The following is a 17,894-nucleotide window of genomic DNA, read 5'->3' as shown; positions in this document are numbered from 1 at the left end:
TCCAGAGTGAAGTAAGTCAGAAAGAGAAAGACAAATACCGTATGCTAACACATATATATGGAATTTAAGAAAAAAAAATGTCATGAAGAACCTAGGGGTAAGACAGGAATAAAGACACAGACCTACTAGAGAATGGACTTGAGGATATGGGGAGGGGGAAGGGTAAGCTGTGACAAAGTGAGAGAGTGGCATGGACATATATACACTACCAAACGTAAAATAGATAGCTAGTGGGAAGCAGCCGCATAGCACAGGGAGATCAGCTCGGTGCTTTGTGACCACGTAGAGGGGTGGGATAGGGAGGGTGGGAGGGAGGGAGACGCAAGAGGGAAGAGATAAGGGAACATATGTATATGTATAACTGATTCACTTTGTTATAAAGCAGAAACTAACACACCGTTGTAAAGCAATTATACTCCAATAAAGATATTAAAAAAAAAAAATTGAGTTATTTGTAGTGAGGTGGGTGGACCTAGAGTCTGTCATCCAGAGTGAAGTAAGTCAGAAAGAGAAAGACAAATACTGTATGCTAACGCATATATGTGGAATCTAAAAAAAAAAAAAAAAAATGGTACTGATGAACCTAGTTGCAGGGCAGGATTAAAGAGGTAGACATAGAAAATGGACTTGAGGACATGGGGTAGGGGGGCGAAGCTGGGGCGAAGTGAGAGTAGCATCAACACTACATCATACACTACAGAATGTAAAATCGTTTGCTTGCGGGAAGCAGCAGCATAACACAGGGAGATCGGCTCAGTGCTTTGCGATGACCTAGAGGGGTGGGATAGGGAGGATGGAAGGGAGGCTCAGAGAGAGGGGCTATGGGATGTGTAAGCATATGGCTGATTCACTTTGTTGTGCAACAGAAACTAAACCAGTATTGTGAAGCAATTATACTCCAATGCAGAGCTATAAAAAAAAAAAAAACCAAACCAAACAAACAAAAAATTAGTTCTGGGTCCATGACAATTTAATGATTCCTATTCTCTAGGGGAAATGTTTTGTATTACTCTCCGGAGTTCATATTGTAGTTCTTAATCCTGACTGCCATTAGAATGACTTGGGGGTCACCCGGGGTGGCTCAGGCTCAACCCAGATTTATTGAAACAGAATTTCTAGAGATGAAGCCTATCTTTTATTTCTTTCCTGCTCTGTCTCTCTCTAATTCTGTGGTGTACAGAGGTGAGAACCATTCGTTTATTTACATTTGGACCAGTATGCCAAATGTAAAACAGCAGATGGAACGCCTGTTTTGTTTCTGAAAGTGGAGAGCTAATTCTGGTAAAAGCCTATGCTCACTAATGTAAAATGGCTCAGTTGCTCTGGAAACCAGTTTGATGGTTCCTTAAAAAGTTAAACATAGAATTACTTATATGAATCAGCAATCCCACTCCTAGGTATATACCCCAAAGAATTAAACACAGGGATTCAAACAAATACTTGTACACATATGTTCATAGCAGCACTATTCACATTAGCCAAAAGGTAGAAACAACCCAAATGTTCATGAAAGGATAACCAAATTTTGGTATACACATACAATGGAATATTGTTCCAAAATAAAAAGGAATGAAGTGTTGCTACATTTCATGCTACAAAATGGAGGAATCTTGAAAATATGCCAAGTGAAAGAAGCCTGACATAAAGTCACGTATTGTATTATTCTACATGAAATACCCAGAATAGGTAAATCCACAGAGCTGGGATGCAGATTGGTGGTTGCCAGGAGCTGGGGAAAGGAGGGGTGGGAGGTTATTTCTTAGTGGCTACAGGGTTTTCTTTTGGGCTTATGAAAATGTTTTGGAACTAGACAGAGGTGGTGGTTACACAACCATATGAATATACTAAATACTACTGAATCGTCCACTTTAAAATGGATATTATGTTACATGAATTTTGACTTAATTAAAAAAAAAGCCTATGCACATTGAATCTTTACATTTAATGTGATTTTCTTGATAAACAAAACTAGCTTTTCTGAAAATCAGATTAAACCTTGTCATAAAACAACTATTGAATCTACCTAATCACACGATCCAGGCTTTTTGTTTGTTTCATAAAGAGCCTTAGGTAGAAGCTCTCACTTACCTATATTCTGAATATACCTAAGAATATACTGTATCTGGGGATTTGAATTTTTTTTAAATTGGGTGTTTAGGTCCTCAGTGAGGAGCATGCAGTGACCAAAGGGTATCCCTTGTCTCAATTATTAGTGATTTTTTAAAAATATTATGTCTTTATTTTTTTAAATTTTTATTTATTTATTTTTTGGCTGCATTGGGTCTTTGTTGCTGCACGCAGGCTTTCTCCAGTTGTGGAGAGCGGGGGCTACTCTTTGTTGTTGTGCGTGGGCTTCTCACTGCGGTGGCTTCTCTTGTTATGGAGCACGGGCTCTAGGTGCGCGGGCTCAGTAGTTTTGTCTCACGGGCTGTAGAGCACAGGCTTAGTAGTTGTGGCACACGGGCTTAGCTGCTCCGTGGCATGTGGGATCCTCCTGGACCAGGGATGGAACCCGTGTCCCCTGCATTGGCAGGTGGATTCTTAACCACTGCACCACCAGGGAAGTCCCTTAGTGTTAGTGATTTTAAAACTTCTGGATGGACCTGTCCTCCAAGGGTAAATCATTGAAAATAATGCTTTCTCTAAAAGGGCAGAGGAGAAGCATGCCAAAGGGAAGGAAAGAAATTAAGGAAAATAAAAAGAATAGGAAAAATCAGAGTAGTAGGGTTGAGAAATGTGAATATTGTCTTAAGTAGCTGTAGACGTCAAGATTTTTCTTGAAAACACACCAGAAATGTGAATTTTTCTTAAAAAAAAGAAAAAGATATCCTATGGTATTTAAAAATGCCAAGCGGATGGGATATATTTGGAACCAAGGGAAAAGTTACTATTTGAAAGTGAAAAGTTACTATTCTGAAAGAGTGAAAATAATGGATAAGTAATGTAACTGTTACACTACAACATTCTATGATAAACACACAGGATCAGACTTACAGGGCAGAAGTGGTCAGGGACTCGAGACCTGCCCTTAGATTTCTTCTAGCTGATACTTCTATCTATAGGAGGACCACTAATATAACACAGAGCTAAGGCCCTAAAACACTCTGGTTACATCAGGTCTTTCAAACCCTAAGGCTATCCCTGAATATAAAACACCTTTTCATCTTCCTAGTTAATGTGTACAATATATGCTACTCATTTCAAAGGTTTCAGCATTTTTTTCCATGCCTTCACTCACTTTATCTAATCTCTTCCACAGGGAAGGAAGAATTTCTAAGAATTTCTTGGAAGGAAGAAATGGAAAACTGAATTTTGTCTGCTTCATTTGCAATATGGATCATTTTCATAAAATCGATCTCATATTGATGGAGTTATATGCGGAGAAGCTATCATTGGCAAATCTGAGATCAGATGTGCAGTTTTCAATAATCAACTACTTGTAGATGATTTTCTACTCCACTAATGTTTCCTATACATCTGAGGAAGGCAAGAAATTTGCTTTGTGGAAGACTGGAAGGAAGAGGCCTAGAACACAGTGAACATGTGTTAAGCCTAAAATGGGCCTACTTTTTAAAAACCACTTTCCCAAATTTTGAAACAATCAGAGTTACAGAAAAGTAACACCCCCCTGCCCCGACTCCTGCCCCGAATTGTTTTGAGAGTAGGTTGCCAGCATGATGGCCCATCACCCCAGAATACATTGTATTTCCTACAAAGACAGTTATCTACAAAATCACAATACAACCATAAAAATCAAGAAGTTAACATTGATACATTACTATCATCTAATTCACAAAACCATTCAACTTTTGACAGTTGCCTCTATAATGTTGCTTACAGTGAAAGAATTCAATCCAGGATCATGCATTGCATTTAATTGCCATTTTTCTTTAGTCTTCAATCTGGTATAGCTACTCAATCAACATGTTTGAAAATTCCAGGCTAGTTGTTTTGTAGAATGACCCTCAATTTTACTTCGTCTGATATTTTCTCATGATTAGATTCATGTTATGCATTTTCGGCAGGAGTATCACAGAAGTAATGCTGTGTTCTTCTCATCCCATTCTATCATGTGGCATAAGATTTTGATTTGTCCCATTACTGATGATTTTCAGTTTGATCACTTGACTAAAGTGGTATCTGCCAGGCTTCTTACCTGTAAAGTTATCCTTTGCCCTTTGTAATAAATGAATATTTTGGGGGGAAGATATCTTAGAACCATGTAAATATCTTGTTCCTCATCAAACTTTCAGTTTGTGTGTTTATTTATGCCTGTATGGATTCCTGTGTTATTCAAAGGGATATAATTCATTATTCTCATTTATTTTTATGCTTAAATTGGCTCCATTTTGGCCAGTGGAAGCCCCTTGAAGCTGACTTCTGTGTACTTTTGCTATGTCCCCAACATTCTTTGAGCACAGCCTTGTTTACTGGAACAATAAGATGTTCCAGGTTCACCATGTATTTTCCCTGCCTCAACTCTGGAACCAGCCATTTGCCCAAGGATCCATCATTCCTTTTGGTAGAAAGTGATGTTTAGAAGTCAAGATCTGGGCACAAGATGTGATCACTGTTATTCCCAGACTCTCTGTGGACTGAGCTAGGGAATATATCTATTTATCTGTTTATTATCTATCTATCATCTATCTAAATCTATCTTGAAAACTGAGTTCATACTAATGTGCCCAATTCCAATTCAACACTACAGTGTTCATTCTAGTTTTTCTTCCCTTTTCTGTATTCATAACTCTCTCCTCCAACAGTGAGAATCTGGTCTTTCATTATCCTTAATATAATCACTAATTTGATTAATCCCCTTTAATAGTTCTGGGACCAATTCCAATGTCTGCAGGGTTTTTCCACACCACCAAGCAATTCTCTGATATCAGCTGGGTGTCTTGCAATTCAACTCAACTCTGACACTACCTGGAAATATCCCGGCAGATCCTACAGGTTAAGGGCTCAGTCCTTAGACTGTTACCCCCTACTCACCCACCTTCACACTCCTAATACCAATCTCAAGCCCAGGCGTCACCTGTGATTCTGACCAAATAGCTATAGATTGGAGGTTTCAACAACCTCCTCCTTAGGTTCCATCCATTTGCTAGAGCTGCTCACAGGAACATTTTATTTACCAGTTTATAAAAGGATATAATGCAGCAACAGCCAGGTGGAAGAGATGCATAGGGCAAGGTATGGAGAAAGGGTTCAGAGCTTCCAGTCGTTGCTGAGCATTCCATTCCTCAAATCTCCACGTGTTCACCAACCCAGAAGTTCTCCATCCCTTTGGGTTTTTATGGAGGTTTCATTACAAAGCACGATTGGTTAAATCATTGGCCATTGGTGATTAATTCAACTTCTAGCCTCTCTCCCCTCCCCTGAGGTAAAGGAGGTGGGACTGAAAATTCCAACCCTCTAATCACTAAGTTGGTTCTCCTGGCAACAGACCTCCATCCTTAGGTGCTTTCGGAAAGTTACCTCATTAACACACACAAGACACCCTGATCGCCCTCAGCTCAGGAAATTCCAAGGGTTTTAGGAGGCTGCCAGAAACTGGAAGACAAATAGTGATACACATTTCTTATTATAAGTCACAACATCACACTCTTGTATGCAAACACTCTCTAATCCCTGCCCCCATTCCCTCTCTGCCCAGATGCCCACGCCTCCCTGCTGGGCTCTAAGTCCTCTTTCCAGACTTTCATTATGTGTCATCATCCTCACACACACCTTCCTCACTGCTCAGGCTCTGACTTTCTAATGCCAGGCTGCTCCCTGTGTGGTTACCCTCCTTACCTTGCTTGGGGTCTGACACCCTACCCCAGGCCATCCCTCTCCTCTGTAGGATGCCCTCTTCACCCCACTTGGACTCCAATACCTCACATGGGGCTACCATGACGTCCCTCAGCACCACTGCAGGTGCCATCCTTGTCATATTCCACCTAATGGCTTTAGATCACATTATTAGGATAGGAAAATGCTTTTTTAAAATGAAATTTAAATTACTTTTTTTTTTCTAATTTAAAAAAAAACTATATTTTGGCTGAGCTGGGTCTTTGTTGCAGCGCACGGGCTCTCTTAGTTGCCCCGAGGCATGTGGGATCTTAGTTCCCCTGACCAGGGATTGAACCCACATCCCCTGCATTGGAAGGTGGCTTCTTAACCACTGGACCACAAAGGAAGTCCCTAGTATGTTTTTATCTGAATTAGATTAATTTTACAGTCATTCATTCTGATTCTCTTACCTACTTTTAAATTGGCTTGGCAACAAAATCAGATGGTACTTTAGGTTGAAGTTACTCGTAAAGAGTATACATTTTTCAAGGGCTGTTGTTTTTACTTTCAAAAGCCTTGTAAATCTTGACAGTTTGTTCCCTATTCTTTATTTCCCCCTTCCCTATTCTTTATTTCCCCCTTCTCTGTTCAACTTCATAATAACCCCTGTAAACCATTTTTTCCCCATTGCCATGTTCTTTCTTTTTTCTTCTATTATTTAGTCACTCATTTTCTTTTCTTTTCTTTTTCATTTCTCCAAGGAAGGGTCCATAGGCTGGTATGACACAGTCTAAGATGGCCACAATAGATTTTGTTGTTATTGTTAGTTCATGCAGAAAAGGAAAAGAACATCCTTTATCGCTCTCTCAATTGACGTTTAGGTAGAACGTGAGATGTACCTCCATGTCTCTGTTGAACTTCTGAATCTGAAGTTTAATTGGGGCTGGACAAGGGAATCAGATCATGGAAGGAATATTAGATGCTACACGTTAATTTTAAAATTTGAGACATAGTTTAAATTCAGGTTTGCCTACCATTTACTACAAAAGCAGTGGATTCCCCAAGTCAGGGAATTTCCTACCTGGGATCTTCCATGTTGCTCATGTGGGACTTGGGAGGCAAGGGGAATTAACCCAAAGATGACAGTCATACTGCTTTCTACGCCTTGAGTAATAAAGTCCTTTTTCTCTGATCCAGGAGTTTTGTGTCTTCCGCCAGCATCCATGAAACAATAACAGGATAATTTACTAGCTTGCAAATAGGGCAGGATCAAATTCCAAATCTTAATAACCAGCCGATCCTTTGTGAGTTCAGTCCTCTATTATAGCATTTAATTCTTTATATCAAACCTCCCCTGTTCAAATTATTGTGTGGTTTCTGTCTCCTGATTGGTCCCTGACTAATACATCATAACTACAGAATCATCTTCCTCATAGCCTTAGAATTTTTAAGCATTTGTCTCTATTAAATTATACTAAACTTCTAATAATGGATTCATGACTTTCTACTAATGGCTCATCTTCTCATTTCCACTCATTACTGCTCTACTCAGCATCCCTGCTCTTCACTCTATTGACAGCACCAATTCTTCTCTGTACCCAGTACATTAAATATGCCATCCTTACTAAAATGCCCTGCTTTTGTCCTCTCACCACAGAAACGTACTTAGTAAGGATCAGTTTCTGCATGTGTGTGTGTGTGTGTGTGTATGCACTCATGCACGTAATAGGCAGAACTACCCAGCCTGTTTCTACTCCTTAAAAGCTTCAAATGTAGCACAGATGTGATGAGGACACTATCACAATATCTAACCTTGGCATCAAATAGGTATCATCATCCTATGTAATCAGGACAGCCAGAACTCACCTTCATGTGGCAATCTTGCATAGATTTTTGTTAAAGGCTCTAAGGTCATACACATCTGGTTCGTTTTTAAATTTGGCTCTGTTAGTTTCTACATCATTAAGTGGGAATAATCGTATCTACTTCATAGGGCTACTGTAAAGATTAAATGTATGAACATATACATGATGTACTCAGCACACAGTACCTGCCACGTAATCAAGCTGACTCAACCTCCCTATATTTCAGTAAACAAATGACCAAGTCTGAGGCAATTTAATAAAACATGAGCTTTTAGCCCAATTTCATTTAAATGCTTCAACACCTAAGAGAGGCTCTGCTTGTCTTCAGGCCCAGAGACTCAGTGGGGAGACCTGACATACTGAGTTCAAGGCCTCATTCCTCAGTCTTTCATCTTCTTTTAATCACTTTCTTGATGTTGGAAGCTCCACCTTGGTTTACCATTTTCTTTGCTATGTAATTTCTCCACATCCTCTCCAACACTTATTTTCTGTTTTTAAAATTACAGTCATCCTAGTGGATGTGAAGTGGTATCTTATTGTTGTTTGGATTTGCATTTCCCTAATAACTAATGATGTTGAGAATCTATTCATGTGCTTGATGGCCATTTGTATATATCTTCATTGGAGAAATGCCTATTCAAGTCATTTGCCCATTTTAAAATTAGATTGTCTTTTTGTTGAGTGTAGGAGTTCCTTATATATTCTGGATACTAGACTTTTATCAGATATATGATTTGCAAATATTTTCTCCCATTGTGTGGGTTTTCACTTTGATAGTATCCTTTGATAGAGGCTTTTAATTTTGATGAAGTCCAATTTATCTATTTTTTCTTTTGTTGCTTGTGCTTTTGATGTCATATTTAAGAAATCATTGCCAAATCAAAGGTCATGAGGATTTATGCCTGTTTTCTTCTCAGAGTTTTATGGTTTTAGCTCTTATATTTATGTCTTTAATATTTATATATGTTGTAAAGTAAGGACCAAATTCATTCTTTTGAACATGAATATCCCTGAAGAGACTATTTTCTCCATTGAATGGCCTTGGCACCCTTGTTGAAAACGAATTGACCATAATATGTTGACCACAGTTTATTTCTGGACTTTCTATTTTATGCTTTTGGTCTATATGTTTATCCCTATACCAGTACCACATTGTTTTGATTACTGTAGCTTTGCAATAAATTTTGAAATAAGGAAATGTGAGTCCTTCAACTTTGTTCTTTTTCAAGATTGTTTTGGCTCTTTTGGGTCCTTTGCAATTTTACGCAAATTTTAGGATCAGCTTTTCCATTTCTGCAAAAAAAGGCCATTGGGCTTTTGACAGAGATTACATTGAATCTATAATTTGTGGAGTATTGCCATCTTAAGTCTTCCAAACCATGAACATGAGATGTCTTCCATTTATTTAGGTCTTATTTAATTTCTTTCAGCAATGTTTAGTAGTTTTCAATGTATAAGGCTTGCACCTCCTTGGTTAGATTTATTTTCAAGTATTGTAAATGGACTAGTTTTAATTTCCATCTTAGCTTTTTTTTGGGGGGGGGGCCTGTGTATAGGAATCAACTAACAATTGTGTGTTGATCTTGTATCCTGCAACATTAATGAATTTGTTTATTAGCTCTAATAGTTTTCGTGTGTATTCTTTAGGATTTTTAATACATAGGATCATGTCAGCTGCAAATGGAGAGTCTTACTTTTTCCTTTCTAATTGCGATTCCTTTTATTTATTTTCTTGCCTAATTGCTCTGGCTAGAACTTCTGGTACAATGTTGACTATCAGTGGTGGGAGTGAACATTTTCCTGATCTTAGAGGGAAACCTTTCAATCTTTCACCATTTAGTATGCTGTTAGCTGTGGGTTTTTCGTGAATGCCTTTTAACAGGTTGAGGAAATTCCATTCTCTTCCTAATTTGCTGAGTGCCATGAAAGGGTACTGATTTTTGTCAAATGCTTTTTCTTATCAATTGAGATGATAATGTTTATGTTCCCTTCATTCTTTTTTTTTAATAACAAAGAGCTTTATTTTCATATCACTGTTCTAGTTTCTTCTGAGTTCTCTGCATTCTATTATGTGGTATACCGCATTAACTGATTTTTATATGTTGAATCATCCCCACATTCTTGCAATAAATCTTAGTTTGTCATGGTATATAATCTGTCTTTGTCTGGCTTAGGTATCAAGGTAATGCTGGTCTTATAGAAGGAATTAGGAAGTGTTAACTCCTTATCTATTTTTTTGTAAGAGTTTAAGAAGAATTCGTGTTAATTCTTCTTTTAATGTTTGGTAGACTTCACCAGCGATTTCTACTAAATTCTGGTTCTGTACTTTCTTTGTTGAGGGGTTTTTGATTATTGATTCAATCTCTTTGTTATAGACGTGTTTAGACTTTTTACTTCTTCTTGAGTCAGTTTTGGTGATTTGTGTGTTCCTAGAAATTTGTCCATTTCATCTAGGTTATCTATTTTGTTGGCAATAAAGCTTATTTTTGATGAATAAATTTGTTTATGGTTCAGCCATCCAAAATACCATGCAATTTATCTAATATTTATAAAACCTGAAATGTATGTTTTCTTGCATTTAGTCTTCTAAAGCAAAATGTATATAAAATTCCATAAGAGAATTAAACAAAATTTCCCCAATAGTAAGAAACAAAAATCTTCTGATAAGAGTGTGACTGATAAATTTCACTTCTAAAAAGCATAAGCCTTCTTCACGTTTCTTTTTGTTAAAGTAAATGATTTCTCACATAAAAGGAAACTTCTTTTTCTACCTAGAAACAGGAGTGATGACAGAATGGACTCCTGAGCCTCTGCCTGTGTTTGAATCCCTGCTCTGCCACTTATTTGCCATATAGAATCTTGGGGTTAAACTCTTCCTGACCCGGGTTCCTCATCTGTAAAAAGGAGAATAATAACAGAACATACCTCATAAGGTTGCTGTGAAGATTAAGTGCATTAATACGTGCAAAAACTTGGTTCCTAGTTCATAATAAACATTCAATAATTATAAGAAATATTATTATTTTTCATAAGTTGGTCATTAATTGGGGTTAAAATTAAGAGCAGCTACACATCTCAGTGCAGAAGCTAACAGTAAAAGTCAAGATAGCAATGTTAGATGATGCACACAAGGAAGGACCATACTTTCCTCTAGATTTATAAGATCCCACAGTAGGAGAAGAATGAATGCTTTGGTGAATGCTCTGTCACTAGAAAAGAAATAGTTTTCTTCACTAGTACCCAGAAGAGCAGAGCCTGCTGATGACAAAACTGCATTAGAGAGGCCCCTTCAGTGGGATAAAAAATCAAAGGGACTGTTCTATGAATGCCATAAAGGAAAGGAAGATCCTCAGAGAAAAGAATCAGTTCCTTTACTTTAAGGTGAGTCTGACTCCATTGCGGGCACAGGGAACAAGAGAGTGGATGATGAGTGGAGATGAGAAATGATCACAAGTGTAAGTACTTTCCTTCCAAATCACAGGTCTAAGCCTCCACAAGAAGGGATGATGTACTGACACATTTCTGCTTTTGAAATTTTTGCTTTGTTTCTTATAGCTTTTCCTCTTCTTCTCTCCCTTACCCTAAATACATAAATATACTCTACCACTGATCCCTCCTTGTCAGGAAAGTAACTGAATTCATATCCACACTATAATGAATATATGAAATATTAATGTATTTGTCACTATCACTGCTATTTTCTTAGTGGTCACACCAGTAAAATGCCCATGGAATTTGTTTTATGCATAGACGTACTAAGTTTCTTGGTTTCCTGTGTAGAAACATTTCACAAGCATTCAAAATCAGCTAAAAAAAGTTTCTTTTAATTTTTAAAGGAAGCAACTAAAATAAAGGCTACCCTGATATAAAATGTAAAAACACATTAATCACAATGTGGACTTTCAAAAGGTGGAAATTTAGTTTATACTCATTTTATATTAAGATATAAGTTAATGACTTATACCTTAAAGGATTTATCATAAAATGTTACTGCCCAGTGCATTTTTGCAAACAATAAATAATTCACTGAGAATATTAACATTCACATGTGTAATTAAGAGTTTACAAATGTACAAAACTTTGGGTAATAAACACTTTAAACTTATTTTTCAAACATTGAATAAGCCCCTTCCCCCCAAACTGTTTGATTACAAAGAAGCACAAAGGATTAACTAACTCTGGCAAAAGATAGCAAACAAGGCAGGGGAGGCAAATAGAGATCTGAGAACATAAGAATATCCAAACAGTTCTGTCAATATAAAAAGACAAAATCAAAACATTTTTAACGATATAAAAGAAAGCAAATTCACACGATTAAATGCTAATTAGGTGAAAGAACATTAGAGTGTATATAACATTTATTTTCTCCACAAAATTTGCATATCTTAAATTTAATGCAAAACACCATGTTTCAATTCTAATTTAAGAATATCAATAACATGGAGTTCTTGGTGAATCTAGATGGAATGAACATTTAAATACATCCCAAAGGTCATATCAAGTTTTTATTTGGTCTTTGTTGTTCTAACTCTTTAATATTTTTATTTATTCATTGGACTAAGCCGATTTTAGAAATATATCCACAAGCGAAGCATATATAATGCAGCTATTTCTGAAAACAGCTAAATGCATAGTCTTTAGTAATATCATTAAGACAGTGGCTGTAGTTAAGTAAACAAATGAATAAAAATTACCATAATTCATGTATGATAAAGTTACATAGCAAAACATTAGAAGTTTTATCTGGGGTATTTGCACTGTAAAAAAAGAAATGTGGATAATATGAGCAAAATGTGCTTGATTATTAAAAGAAATGAAATTTCCGGTTAACACTGGGTTGTGTCAGGAACAGTGCATTTGTCCTCATATTTTATATCAGGAACATATGTTCACAATCCACCAGCTGCAGTTTTGATTTGCTAAGAAATAAAAGTATTTAATCCTGGTTCTTCCTTGTCTTAACATCTTCCCTTAGAGACCAGGCACTTCGTGCTCTGGAATGTGGCCTTCCAAATTTACTAAAAACGTATCCATTGATAGTAGAACAATTATACTAAATTCATAAAGGAAGCGAATATCTTCATTGAGAAAACAAAGCACTAAGTTATAACTTTACAGTCACAACGCAAGCCCCAGCTCTTCCTAGGCACAGTGGAGCAACCTAAAAAAAAAAAAAAAAAAGACACGTGTTGGGTTTGTGGGTAAAAACGTTGATAATACCACACCAGTCGGTGAAATACTGAAATAGTTCATACTTGTTGGCAAAGAGCTGCTGCCTGCACCCTAAGCTGGCCCAGGTCTTAAACAAGACTCTTCCTCCTGATGCCAAAGCTTCATAGACTAAATTGTTTTGGGTATATAACATAATTATGTAGTATTTACTTCTCTTTAAAGGTGATTTTTAAAGATAGCACAGGAATTGTTCTACATGAAACACTATTTTGGCCAACATGATGCACAACATGGATGTGAGGAAATGCTGAACACTTAGAGTAACTTTGTGACTAATATGGAGAAAATACCAAGTATTATCCTGAGAGGCCATGCAACAGAAATGCTATCTCAGAGAGAGTACACAGAATATACCACATGCCCTGGGTCTGTCGACTCCAGAGGAACCACTAACTTCACATTCACTGATGACCTTCTCAGCATGGCTGAAGGGTCTAAACCCATTCTACTGTTTTTTACCAGAGTGAATAAATAATAAATACTACCGATTGAACTCCTTAGGAGTGGAAACAAACCTGGTGAATAAACTCCATGACAGTGAGATAGAAGTATGAGGTACTACGGGAAAAGTATAATCTTGACTTATGCATTAGGAACAATTCTTAAATCTTTCACTTCTTGTCTTTTTTTTTTTTTTTTAAAGTACTCTAGACACTGGGCAATTCATAGCGGAGATAAGTGTGGACAAGGATAGTTTTAAAAGAAGGACTACTTGGAGCCCAGTAGGAATCTATGCATTTGAGCTAACAGAATTAAGACACTAGCATTTGGGAAGGGGTGACTAATATAAAGTACTAAGAAAGTTTGTTTTATACTTATGGATGTGGGTGTATGTCATAAAGTATTTTTGTCAAATACATGATATCAAAGTGACTTTCTAGTCATTTTGACTCCCCCTCCCCAGACTAATGAGTGGATTTTAAGAATACATCTGACTTCAATTTTAAGAGAATTCTTGGTTGTTCTCCATCTGAATCAGTTGTTTTGATCACTGTTATATCTTTTTGAACAAATAACCTATTTTAAAACCATATCTACTTACAGTATTCTAGAAGTAACCTCTACGTCATTTAAATCAAAACGTCTGTAATCAGCAGCTTTTCTCAAAACACTCAAGACACTAAGTCTCTACATTGTGAATAGCTGATGTTGTCACGACAACCAGCTAGAAAGTTTAGCTTAGAGAATTTATTAAATACAATGCAGTCACCTCCTGCTTTGGGTCAAGGCTGGTAGTGGGGTGGGTGATGGCTTAAGACTTAGTAATCACATTTCATTCCCTGTACAAATAAATGTCCTCTTGTCCATTTGTAGAAACATTGAATGGAAAACATTTATTTTTCAGATACTATGGTTGTAAATTCACATTTAGGAGCTTTAAAATCACTTATATGTAGAATCTAAAAAATACAACAAACTAGCAAATATAACAAAAAAGAAACAGACTCACAGATATAGAGAACAAATTATTGGTTACCAGTGGGGAGAGGGAAGGGGGAGGGGCAAAATAGGGCTAGGGGATTAAGAGGTACAAACTATTATGTGTAAAATAAGCTACAAAGATATATTGTACAACACAGGGAATATAGTCGATATTTTATAATATCTATAAATGGAGCATAACCTTTAAAATCGTGAATCACTATATTGTATACCTGTAACTTATAATATTGTACATTGACTGTACTTCAATAAAAAAAATTTAAAGAAAAGTAATGGAGATGGCATGTAAACCAAAGAGCTATGTGGTCACAGATTATTAATTTTGATACAGGGTGATTCAGCATAAGGTATTAATTATCTGTAACAGCAAGTCTGAAATACTGGCTAATAGGTTTCCTTATAACTGGCCTAAGGGCTAAATAAAATACACCTCAGGAAAAGAGATTCTTCTATCTCTTCTTGGATTCCTTGGTTATCATTCACAATTACTTCTGCCACGGTAGGAGGCTGATGGTAGGTAATCTCATAATTTCTATGAAATCCCGTAGCTCTAATTCAAGCTCTCAAATTATGCCTTCTCGCCTTCACCAAGTGATCTCACTTACTTAAGAAACAAGATCAAGTTCATAACAATCTAAGTCTTTTTTTCTATCCTTCTCTTCACTTGAAAACACTTTGTATCTTTCTACACTGATATTCTCATTTTTCCCTCCAGCTTTGGAGGATAAGATCTTTCCTCCAGTCTAAGGAGGACCTGCCTTTGCTCTCAATTCTGTTCCTGTCCTTCTTTCAGAAAAGTGCCCTTCAATTTTGCTTTCTCCTTCTAGCATCTGGAATCCTGTTCAACTCTCGTCTTCATCTCTATCGTGAAAAAGATCCTAGGCTCAAATTCTAACTCCACCATTCATCTGCTGTGTGACGCTGGGTCAGCTATTTAACCTCTCTGTCTCAGACTCCTTCATCCAACATAGTGAGGAAATAATAGTACTTTCCTTATAGTGTTGTTGGGAAGATTCTTTAATGTAAAGTACTTAGACCAGAGTCGGGTACATAAAATGTACTCAGTAAGTAAGTATTAACTTTCTATCATCATCATCATTTTAAAATTGTATGCCCCTCTAGCTCCCACATTTACTTTTACTCTTCTTTTCACTTTTTACACTGTGTGGTGGCTTCTGATTCTATCATATTCTCAAAGGTCCTGACAACTTCATGAATGACAAATCTTCTTCATTCTTCCTTACGCTGTTGAAATTCCCCTCTCCTTTTTTTTTTTAAAACATTTTATTTATTTTTTTTGGCTGTGCTATGCAGCATGTGGGATCTTATTTCCTCCACCAGGGATTGAACCTGTGCTTCCTGCGTTGGGAGTGCAGAATCTTAACCACTGGACTGCCAGGGAAGCCCCCCCCCCTTTCTTTTAATGCTCTATTTCATTATCTACTAAGACACTCTCTAATCATTCTTCTGCTGTTTCCTTCAGAAGCTGCACCTCTCTATACAACCTAGTAAGTGTATAAATTAAAAATAAACAGGACTTGGTAATATCTCTTGGATCCATCTGTATATTTAACACCTCAAGCCTTATAACTGAAGTTTATAACTTTATAAATATTTTCCTTTCACCCAGGCTTCACTTACCCTGCCCCTAACCCAACTTACCCTGTCCCCACCTGCTGACATGTGGACTTTCTATTACTGCATTGCTCTCTTGGTTAGAAGTCTCCACTGGTTTCTCATTACCAAACTCTTTAGATTGACCATTGCGGACCTCCATCCCGACCCCAACCTTCCTCTCCAATAAGAACTCCTACTCTTCTCAAGCATGGAGCCTTATAACCCACCACACTTCCTTAATAGAGCCTGCATATTTCTGCTTAGTGACATTTCTTTCATGTTTTCTCACACAATTTCCTTTTTCCTCCTACCTTTTATTTTTTGGCCACGCTGCGCGGCATGTGGGATCTTAGTTCCCTGACTAGGGAGAGAATCCTTGCCCCCAGCAGTGGAAACAAGGAGTCTTAACCATTGGACCACCAGGGAAGCCCCTTCCTTCTATCTTTTTGAATTGGATCAATTCATTAAGGCTTAGAGTAAATCCCACTTCTTCCTTACCGAAGCCCTCTCAACAGCCATTTTCTCTCTTCTCTTTGATTTCCTAGGCCACTCACTGCCTATACCATCGGACACTTCATACCAACTGCTCCACACTGTGGATCCTCCCTTTACATGAGCAGATCTCACCTACCTAAGTAGTTAAGCTCTGTGACAGCAGGGATTCTCATAGGTATTGTTTTCTTGACAGTACTTACCACTGCTCCTTGTATGTAGGAAAACCTTGGCTCAATTAAACATCTGAGTGCCTTTTATGTATCCTATACTGAATTGGATGCCAGAGGCAGAAAATTCCTCGTTCTGTTCTGGGTGATGATGGAAACAAAGATCTCAAAACATCATTCTTAGAAGTGCTAGGCCCTCTCAGAAATAGACAAAGAGGGAATTTTTTCTGTTAAGTTTGTCAGGTCAGGTTTCTTACTTGTTAATGTAACTTAGGATTGCCATCTTTACTAGGTTATAACCAGACATTTGATCTGCTCCCAAATATCTGTGGCTTGAGTATTTAAAAATTATTGCTCATGTATGGGTAAGTGGTTCATTTGTTCCTGACTACTATCTTTGTTTTTAATTTTCCACAATCTCCCTCCCTTTATTACAGCCCTCTTGTGGTCCTATCAGCTCTACCTATGCTAGAACATCTCATCAATTCTCAGCAAGTAAATGGTGGCAGCTAATAACAATAACCAACTAATAAGAATTTCTTTGAGTATTAACTTATATTTTAAAGGTAATTTTGGATTTTAACTATACTATAAAATTAAACATTCCCTCTGTTTTCTTATATTTAGTTAAAAGATGACTTTATCATGTTTATGCCATATATTTTGATATTGGACATAATTGAGAGGATTTGTTTTACCAAAACAATTGTTTGTAACAAAAACAGAGTAAGTGTAATAATGAAAAATGAAATGCCATACCTGGGTCCACTCATTTGTCTGGGGATCATAAGCCTCCACTGTATTAAGGTAAGTCTGTCCATCATACCCTCCGACAGCATATAATTTATCACCAAGTAAACAGACTCCCACGGCATCTCTGCTGATGCTCATAGATGCCACTGCAGTCCACATATCCGTTTTAGGATCATATCTGAAAGAAAATTTTAGAACTGGAGCTGATATTGTTCTCACAATATTTTACATAAAAATAGTTTTGTCCTTTAATCTTATCATCTGCTATATAAAATACATTTGAACATATTTTAGAGAAAAATATCAATATTTTCCTGAAAATTTTTAACTTACAACATAATAGAGCCATTTTGCAGATGCATAACACTTAAACTAGTCAAAAGAGCTAATGTAAATGTTGAAAACTGCTTTAAGGTTTCAGGTTGCCTACTGAAAATCTGAGGAAATCAATTCATGAAGCTCTATGTAAGATGACTTACAGCCTCAATCATTGCTAACTGTCCATTTTTGGAGCTTCTTGTTCTTTTTATGAAGTATGTTAATTAGA

The 17,894-nt window shown here is 37.0% G+C and overlaps 1 protein-coding gene across 2 annotated transcripts in view; it reads right to left on the bottom strand.

Annotated features, from left to right (window-relative positions):
• Positions 1–11,556: 11,556 nt before the first annotated feature.
• Positions 11,557–17,894, bottom strand: part of KLHL5 (kelch like family member 5) — a 74,206-nt gene continuing 67,868 nt past the window's right edge. For both annotated transcript variants that reach the window (XM_030881046.2, XM_030881047.3), the window contains 2 exons: positions 17,354–17,525; positions 11,557–12,801 (listed from right to left, as the gene is read on the bottom strand). In XM_030881046.2, the coding sequence (XP_030736906.1) occupies positions 12,745–12,801; positions 17,354–17,525 (229 nt within the window). In that variant the 3' untranslated portion in view covers positions 11,557–12,744. The remainder of the gene's footprint in view (positions 12,802–17,353; positions 17,526–17,894) is intronic.

This window comes from Globicephala melas, chromosome 5, assembly GCF_963455315.2.
Source record: "Globicephala melas chromosome 5, mGloMel1.2, whole genome shotgun sequence".
Taxonomy (NCBI): domain Eukaryota; kingdom Metazoa; phylum Chordata; class Mammalia; order Artiodactyla; family Delphinidae; genus Globicephala; species Globicephala melas.
This window is presented reverse-complemented; position numbering and strand designations above follow the sequence as displayed.